The 9,790-nt window shown below is 36.8% G+C and overlaps 1 protein-coding gene and 1 long non-coding RNA gene across 3 annotated transcripts; one reads left to right on the top strand and one right to left on the bottom strand.

The window, feature by feature from the left end:
- Nucleotides 1-1,462: 1,462 nt before the first annotated feature.
- Nucleotides 1,463-5,576, bottom strand: LOC106748629 (L-2-hydroxyglutarate dehydrogenase, mitochondrial). Of its 2 annotated transcripts, XM_014627340.1 has the most exons (8): nt 5,481-5,576; nt 4,660-4,775; nt 3,668-3,869; nt 3,102-3,314; nt 2,668-2,859; nt 2,300-2,571; nt 1,934-2,113; nt 1,463-1,857 (listed from the first exon to the last, which is right to left on the bottom strand). In XM_014627340.1, exons 2-8 carry the CDS (start codon nt 4,749-4,751, stop codon nt 1,662-1,664), a joined length of 1,347 nt encoding a protein of 448 aa, XP_014482826.1. In that variant the 5' UTR covers nt 4,752-4,775; nt 5,481-5,576; the 3' UTR covers nt 1,463-1,661. The 2 variants fall into 2 exon arrangements, with proteins under 2 accessions (XP_014482826.1, XP_014482827.1); XM_014627341.1 differs by lacking the exon at nt 4,660-4,775.
- LOC106748631 lies at nt 1,766-2,396 on the top strand. The gene is made up of 3 exons (XR_001374774.1): nt 1,766-1,947; nt 2,027-2,124; nt 2,306-2,396. It is a non-coding gene; the product is annotated as an uncharacterized LOC106748631 (long non-coding RNA).
- Nucleotides 5,577-9,790: the final 4,214 nt, after the last annotated feature.

The raw sequence follows: 9,790 nt of genomic DNA, 5'->3' as shown, positions 1-9,790 counted from the left end.
TCGTTTTTTCACATTAAATTCAAACAGATAAATTTTTAACAAGTTTTAATTTTTAAACAATGATGTAATCACTCTCGTTATCAACAACCTTTTGCCATCTAATATGCAAATTTTCAATGCCAGATCGATAAGATTCAATTGGATTTTGAGCAAAATATCTGGGGAGGGCATTTTGGATATCATCTAAATTTTCAAATTTTTTGTCACGTAGAAAGTGTTGTAGCGATCGGAATAAATGGAAATCCGATGGTGAAATATCGGGCGAGTATGGTGGGTGAGGCAGTACCTCCCACCCCAATTCATTAATTTTTTCCAGGGTTCGTCTTGCGCAGTGCGGTCTTGCATTATCATGTTGCAGAATAACGCCTTTTCTGTTGACAATCGCTGAACACTTTTCAATTAAAAATTGATTTACTCAATCCAATTGTTCACAATAAAGGTCTGAATTCACATTTTGTCCAGGTTTCAGCATTTCAAAATGAACGATTCCGCGAATACTCCATCAAGCACATAAAAGCGCCTCTTTGGGATGTAAACCTGGCTTAGCAGTATTTTGTGGCGATTTATTCGGAGAGAGCTACTGCCTTTTGCGTTTTGGATTATCATACAGGACCCATTTTTCGTCTCCATTGATCAAGCGATCAGAAAACGCTTCTGTATTGCACCGTTGAAGCAATAAGTTGCATATGGTGAATCGGTTAGTTTTGTTTTTTTCGGACAGATTATGCGGGACCCAAACACTTGCTCTGCTTACTTTACCAATCTGTTGCAAATGTCCTTGGATAGTCGACCAAGGTTGGTTAAGAGTGTTTCACAGTTCCTCGATTGTCTGACACGGATTTGCTTCCACTTCCGCCCTTAACATGTCATTGTCTAAAGTTGTTGCTCTTCCTAATCGGTACAAGTAGGGAAAATCAAAATTACCGGATTTGAACTTAGAAAATCACCTTTGGAATTTACAAACGTCTAATGCACTTGGATAAACATCGCAAATGTTTTTGGTAGCAACTGTTGCGTTACTACCCTTGCGAAACTCAAAAAGCATACAATGCCGGATATGTACCTCTTCTGGTATTTGGCTGGCCATTTCACCATAAATTGCAAAAAAAAACTTAAGATTTAATTATTTACAAGTAAACAAGTTATTCTAACATTAAAATATCTTTGGCAGGACTTTGAAGTACACAATGAGCTGATAAATGACAAACGAATATCGACATGCGCAGAAACGACGTTACTTTCCGGTCCCCCTAATATATATATATATATATATACTTAAGCAGTAATGTACATACTATTTTTATCTAAAATCTCGATATTTCTGACTTCCAAAAATTAGAAGAGGTTTAGACGATTTACTTAACAGTACCAATCGCAGCTCTTAGAAAGCCTCGTAGATAGCAGTATCAATTTTTTTGCAGAAGAAAATCTCTTAGAATATTAATTTAGATTTTACATTAAATATATGTATGCATATACATTTTATTTCCTGGAAGACCAAATTACTTAGCAATATTATACGAAATATTATTTGACTCAAAAAAAATATACATCTAGCCTCTTTAGAAGCATTTTTCGTTAAAAATGCCCGTCTCTCCTGTTTCGTTTCTTATTTGATCGACTAAGTAATCATGCATGCTGATGTCGATTGTATCGTTACGTTAGAACTTAAAGTCGGCGTCAAGTTTATCGGCAATAAATTTCGCTATCGCCATAGAGCTAGTTGCAGCGGGCGAAGGCGCGTTTCGACAATGCAACACTCTGTTTCCGATAGTACCGGTGCCGGAATCGAAAACGAAATCGTCGACTAGTTTACCGTCTTTATCCAACGCCTGTGCTCTTACACCCGCCGGCCCTCTGTTAACAAGATTTAATTATAGGGAATTCGTTAGGCTTTTATGATAGCGGAAACCACCGTACGGAGAATGCTGACCTTTTGACATCCTTGTACGTAACTTCCGGAATAAACTTTTGCAAGTCCTTTACCGCCAGCGGATAGAAAATCGATTTTATCACCTCTTTGCAGCCCGGTATAAAGTATCGGAAGCACAGCTTATACAAGCCGGGGAATTTCGCCATTTCTATGCAGTCTCTTATATTTACATCGAACCAGCTGAAAGAGAAGTAATTACACACAGTTTTAACAGCGTTATCTTATACGTTATGTAGACCACTAGTTATTTCTCTTAATGTATTAATAATTGCATCTAGATGTATATTTGGCAATTTTGCCAATTTTACCGGGGTTATTCGATAATATTACGTTTCGTAAGAAAACAAGGATTGTGTTAATAATCACGTGTAGCCTTCTCTAGCGAACGCCAGGACAGCATTGGGACCTAGCCAGATATCGCCGTTCATTCTGGGTGTAAAGTGTACACCTAGAAATGGAAATCTGGGATCGGGTACCGGGTACACGTTAGTCGTACTGAGATGCCGCTTGCTCTCGCTCAGCAGAAGGTACTCGCCGCGGAAAGGGATTATACGTGGACTCAAATCGCAGCCCGTCATCACCGCCAAGCGATCCGAATGCAGACCGGCGCACGTCAGCACGTTCTTCGCTGGTATACACTTCAAAAGGAAAATAGTCGAAGCGTTAGATGTCGAGGCGATTACCATTACAACGTACAACAAGGTGCGCGATTAGATTAGGAGAGATTCTCTCACGCGATTCTTGGACTGTACGGATATAGGACTTAGTTCACTTTGCCCTTTCGACTCCGCCATCTCCGTGAATCCCGTCACTTCGAAGTTCAGAAAAATCTCACCTCCCATCTTCTGAAAATCGTTCGCAAAGTGTTGGCACACTATTGTCCAGTCTACTATGCCGGTCCACGGTGACCATAAGGCTTTCTCACCCTGTGAACAGATACGATGTTTACACGTCCACGAATTATATTTTCGCATATGTATTTTTTTAGCAGATACAGAACATTGAACGATTATGAGGACGATGACACCTCGAACCCGATTTATTATTAAGATTGGCTTAAAATTGGACAACCAATTCATAGCTAAAAAGATGTGCATTTCTGAGATATATATTAAAAATGCAATTTTCACGCTCAAACACGAGCATATTCTTTTTGTTTGCGTTATACCTGACATTTGGGTTCATATTTCGATATGCAGTCTTTCTCAACAATCTGAAGGTCCGGAACATTATTCTTCGTACCTCGATCGAAAAGGTCGTCTATTCTCTTTACTTGGTCCTGGTTCTGGGCGACAATCAGCTTACCGATTTTCTTGTGAGGTATGTTGTTCTTGCAGAAATACTCGTACGAGAGCTTCAGACCTTCCACACAAAGTTTTGCCTATAAGTAATCGCTGCCGTTTGTTATTCATTACGCGTGCATTGTACCAGCAGAAAAATAGACATCAATGATTTCTTTTGAATAAAAGTAATAAGTTCCTTTGCTGTTTAAATTCTGTATTTCTTTAGTTTTATTTCTCAGCTGCTCCCAATTTAATCGATTTAATTTGCGTCATACACCCAGAGCGTACGAGAGGACAAAAAGAGACAAGCAAGTCATATCGTAACGTGATGATAAAGAGAATTAATTTACCGCTTGTTAGTCTCTACCTTTTATCTTATCACAGGGAAGAGAGGTATCGACTTTCTCAAAGCAGCTGCAGCTGCGAGAAGTCACGGTTTATTTTGGTTTACCTTCATGCTTCCAGGGGTATAATAAATGCCGGCGTGCACTACACCGCTGTTGTGTCCCGTTTGATGTTTGGCCAGAGCGTTCTCTTTTTCGACAATTGCCATTTTCAGGTTCGGGTGTCTCATGATCATTTCACGGGCTGTGGCGCATCCGACGATGCCGCCGCCGACGATCACCAAATCGTATACAGTACATTGACTCCCGCTGAAAATTCAGTTCGCCTAAATTATTTATGTAGCTCCCTCTCTCTCCCTCGCTCTCTCTCTTTCTCTTTCTGTTCTTTATTTGAGAAGGCAGAATAATTTAATGAATTTTTTTAGACAACGGAATTTAAGGTGATTTATTTTAACACCAAATGTATAATATTTTTGAATACAGACCTTTCAGAGATTAATATTTACACAAGTTAATAGTGGAGCTGTAGATAAGGATACAAAATTTATAAATTTTTATTAATCAATAATAAAAATAATAAGTATAAAACTCGTTGATAAAGTTAAAAGTCGAATTAACGCAATTTGATATAGAATATTTGGAATAAGAGCGAAAAATATAAAACTAGAGAGAAAAAAGACACTATAGAATATATGTTGTATAATGTAACATTGATTATATATATTTTGTATGTAAAGAAATATGTACATATACATTATATATTAAATAATAAAAATAATAAAATATAAAAAATAAGGGTTTCTTTGTAATGAGAAAATTTATATGGAAATGTAATCTTGACGTCAGTTCGCCGTTCTACTTAGTAGTAAGTTACCTAGCTTCGTTAAGTACGTGACATGTTTATTAATTCTCGGCTCTAGCTTATTATCAAACATCGTCTGAGAGTTTGAGTAAGAAGTTAGTAGTTGCACATAGATTAAACGGTGTTATCGTTATTAAACGTCGTCATCGAAGGGAATTTCGGTGATGAAGATGCCTAAGAATGGCGATACTTGACATATCCTTAAATCCCATTACGAAAATCGTTAAATGTGCTAACCTTGAGAAATATCTGTGATAACATGAACAATGTAGCTGCGGTATAATTCTTCTAATTAGAGGTGCCATCGCATTTGTACCCATCTTAGACATTCACAATAGATTTGAATTGGTTTCCTACAATAACATTATAATCGATTGTACGATTATATTACGTCGAATAATTATATATGTAACTAGAATAAATTGTCACATTTGTGTCATTTTATTTTTAACAACTGACAGTTAATTTCCTTTCTCTTCTTTCTGTCGATAACTCGTTGATAAGCGATAATGCAATAAGCTGCGTTTTAATAAATCAAAGTCCAATGCACACATGAGATATCCGTGAGTTTTAATTTTATTTTATTAAAAAATCAAATCAAATTTAATTTAATTTAATTACAAAATAGGAAACACAAATGCTTGCATTACACATTTGTATATTATATACGATAATTTATATAATATTACATTTCTCCCTTTTTTTTCTTTTACCTAATCACTTGAATCATATGTACGCCTGTCACGTGCGGAAAGATTGGTTACATAATAAAATATAATAATACAATATTGTAGTGTCGCATGATAGTCACAATATTAATATATTCTACTTGCACTACGACATATATCGTTCTTACCCCATGATTAAGGTTAACAGCGACGTGCTATCGTTGTGAATATATATATGTGTGTTAAAAGAAAAGAAATAGGCAGATAACTGTCGCGTCTAGACTAATGATAGAACGAAATACGAACGCTGAATGGAAGGTTGTAACGCAACGAAACAATATCGCGAAGCATTGTGCTTCGAATTGCTTTTGAAATATGATATAAAATTACCTTAAAGGCCGTTATCATGGCACCGAGACGTTATCTAAGCATGACAGCACAGGCAAAACGAAATCGAAGTACCTCGCAATGTTTTCTCGTCGCCGTCGCGAGGAGGTATGAGCGAATAGAATTTTATCGATGATGAAACAACCGTCTCAGGAACGTCATTAGAGCCTGAGGAGCTCTAGGAGAGTATTCGATTATTTTTCTGCCTTACGCTCGCATAATATGATATTATTGGGTCCTTTTAATTTAATATCGTTTGAACAGAGTGTAACTATTGAATAATAAATTTTTGCTCCAATTCAGTTTCTACATATCAATATTAGTAATTTATTTTTTTGATTATTTTCATAATTGATTGTAGAATATAGTGTGAAAATTGTTAAGATGAAACGTCAATCATAAATTACGTTCATAATTTGTAATTATTTATTATGAATTAAGTCAATAATCATAAAATCGAGTATTAGCAGAATTGTTCTAATAACGTAACATATTAACGACAGTTGATCTTATTGAATTAATTATCGTCGAAAATATAATCATTTTCTTATCGATGATTGAATTTCATAGCGACAAGTTATTTTAGCTTGGATTATTTTTATTACTCTCATATTATATTTAATTATTCAATAATTGCAAGTAATATATACTTGCTAATTGAAATATTTAGTAATTATATATTTGATCATTTTGTGCCTCCAACTGCCTTATATTACCTTAGATTTCATATATATCTTTATATCTTTGACATAATATGAATAACTAAAACTAAATTAAAATTTTCGGTGTATACAAGAAGATATATTTTGAATATATTATATATATATATATATATATATAAATTAATACAAAATTTTTCCTATATTTTTAGATCTTTTTCTAGAAAATTATATGTTTGAAACACGCGCACAGATACTGGAAGAACCGTTCCTGAGCTCTTGAACGTTATATTGATTGTAGTAACCGATAAAGTCGGTTGTACTGACAAGTGGCGCCTCATGCGGCGTGATGCAGTACAACTGGATGTATCGCATCGACTTACATATCGATTATCGAAAATTTCAAATAGCAGTGTTTTGATCGTTCATATCTCGATAAAATCGAATTTATTTGGACAAATAATGCGTATTTGTTTATTTATTTGCGTCCTTGGTACGGGCTCGTCATAATGCATATATATGTGACTAATGATGGATATTTAACTTGCAACTGAAGCATATTGCGTAAGTTTCCTGCACAAAAGTATACGTGCACATTTCTCACATAAAATACAGTAAACGTGAAAAACGTAGCTAAAAATAATTTCAATATCGCGCAGTGATTGCAATTGGCAATGAGTATTTATTTTCCATAAAACAATGATCTGATGAGTGTTAATATGTTTGCAGTAAAAGAAAATATCCACTGATTCTCGAAATATAATGTTAATTGCATGTAAATACGAATTTTAAAATTTAACTTAATGTCAGATAATAGCTATTGTACATCGCGCTATTAAAATCTATAACTAAAATTAGACTCTTTCTGTTGGAATATGGCAATATGATCGAATACGATTATATTTACCGTAGAAAGTAATAACTGGCAATGAAAATAAGATTCAGTGATGAATCACATATTATTAATTCAGGTTTAATGTCGGAAACGCGTTATTTCACATTCTACTAATATAAATCAGAATATAAATCAGGATAATACTAATAATTAAATTTTTTACAATTTACGGTTCAATGTAGTATTAAGTATTAAGTAGATACGAGAATACCAGTATGCGTAATAAATACAACGAGTTATCGAGGCCGCCACGGTGATTTCGAAACGACTTTTTCCTAGGTGACAAATGACCGTGTCGGCAACTCGACTTCGCTTCTCGACAAACAGCGCATTTATGTAGGACTGAAATCAATTAACACGCAGACGGCGCGCGTTGGTTTATCAATGGTGTTTTTTCTTCCATTACACGTGAGAATCTTGTCGCATTTTAAAATTTTTAAAAACTTCTAAAGATCATCCGTTTGAAACCACTCATAAAATTTCAAAATATTTAAAATATGATATTATTTTTATCATGATACAGAGAACCTGCAATACTTTTTCACATTTTTCATTTTGAAAAACATTTTGTTGAGGAATTCCTTATTTCGCAATAAATATAAGCGATACTTTAATTTTCGAATCATATATTTCTCGTTTTCTGATAACCGTCGATACATAATCAGAATTTACAGACACGAAGAAAAAAATATTAGTTAATGAATTGAGATTAGTTAAGTGAGATTAGTGAATTAACGTGACAATGAACAAACCAAATATGTTTGGTTGAAAAAACAGATTTTCCGACTCTTATAAGTGAATTTGCTTTATAGGAACCGGAAATTCTGTTTCCTTCAATTAGAATGCGTTTGGTTCGTTCATTGTTACATTAATTCAACCAATTTTTCTTCTCCATATGCAATTAACGATATCGAAAACATGTCCACAGATTTAATTCTTCTGCAATATCTGGAATATGATTTTTTGCGGTCGAGAAACTAGTTTGTATCAATGGTGGTTCTTTTAATGGTACATGACCTCGAAGCTTGGCTTGACCTCGTATCACATATGTATTCTCGTAGGATCGAAAGAAACGATAAGACGACGACAACGACGACGACGAAGACGACGACACGGTAGATATTGTTTCGCCGAGGTTTCTCGCGGTGATAAATGACCCCATGTCCACATTTCTCAGTTACTCGTTGCGCGGATGTATGAACGCGTACGGAGTCGAACGGTTCGCGAATGGCCGAAGAGTAATTGGCAGTTACGCGGCAGACGTAATCCAATTTATCATTTAGCGAAGGGAACCGAGTAATATCCCCGTGAGAAATAACGTAGACGTAACCGCGAAAGGAAATACGCGGTTGAAAACGCCGAGCTGCCTCTGCGTCGTCAGCGTCGTATTCGCGACTCACGCAACATTTCGTTATCCACTCGCGCGCGCGCGCGCAGTTTATTTCACGGGAAAAATCTTCCCCGTCGTTGTTTCCCGACTCGAAAGTTATTAACGTTGAAAAATCTATCCTCGCCGAGGAAAAACCGATCCGAGAGATCCGCGAGATCACGCGGAAGACGACGGCGCTGTGTATCAAGCCGACCTCCCCATCTTACGACCCGTGCGCGCTAATATTTCATTGCTCTAAATGCATCTCGCTCGCTTTTTCTAAGCAACGTCCTTAATCCCGCCATCAATAATCGCGCGCTCGCGGTATATCAAGAGCATTATTTTGAAGGGGCAAGCTCGCCCACGCGCGACCGAGTGAAGATATAAATAAACGATCGCTTAATAGCGCTGGCACGGTGCCCGGTAAACAATTTCGATGTCGGGGCGATCGCGGTTTTGCGATATTAGCGGTAAGTTTCGTTATCCTGCAACGGGCGATCCGGGGATGCATTACGTGAGCAAGCGCTCATAGAATGCTCCGATGCACGAAAGTTCGGCCGTGCCTTCGACCGGGGTTCGTTCACCTGCGCGTACGCGAATCCCGACAGTTTGATTAAGGAAGAAAAGTTTCGGGTCGAGAGTTGTATAACGCGGCCAATCATACGGCCGGCTGCGCCGCACTGGATCGCGCGCGGCACCTGGCCGCTATTATCGCGCGGTATCTTTGGATTCCTGCCCTTTCCAACCCTCTTTCCCATTGTCCCGCTCCCTCGAGTGTCGGGGCCTTTTGCACATCTCCGCAGCGGCACCGGCTGTCTTTCTGTTTTATGATCTCGTACGTCAGCAGCGAGATACTTCTGTCGACGCCGCGGCGGTATTGTCGTGAAGTTCCATGCAGCTTGTAGTACGTACGAAGTTACCGCAAATATCCACCGAGTGCTATCTTCATTCCCGCTCGACGAGTACTTCGCTGAAGCGAGAATGGCTCAAGTTTTATACGAGCGATCGTTTCTTCTCCTCCGGCAAGAACTCTCGCTCCGTCCGGGTAATGATTGCCTAATGAAAACCTACGGTAAAGTGAAACTGAGGGATATTCTATTTTGAAACGTGTTCGGAATGTACAGACTGACAGTTCAAATACTACTGTTCAAATACATGGTAAAAAACATTTTGTTAAAATCGGTTCTTATTAAAATATTTCTGTTGAATTTTTAACATATCCACATGTTAATTTAGTATTTTGTATTTTTACATCATCTTATATTATATATATATTCTTCTCTATCTCATCTTATATATATAATTTTTTTTGTCGAATTGATATTCAACGAGTGTGTTAAAATAACATTTTATACTTTAGTGTCGATTAACACATGGAATATTAATTTTA

Source organism: Dinoponera quadriceps, unplaced genomic scaffold (genome assembly GCF_001313825.1).
Source record: "Dinoponera quadriceps isolate SergipeBrazil2010 unplaced genomic scaffold, ASM131382v1 scaffold3085, whole genome shotgun sequence".
Classification (NCBI taxonomy): Eukaryota; Metazoa; Arthropoda; class Insecta; order Hymenoptera; family Formicidae; genus Dinoponera; species Dinoponera quadriceps.
Note: the sequence above shows the minus strand (reverse complement) of the source record. Positions and strands in the feature narration are given on the sequence as shown.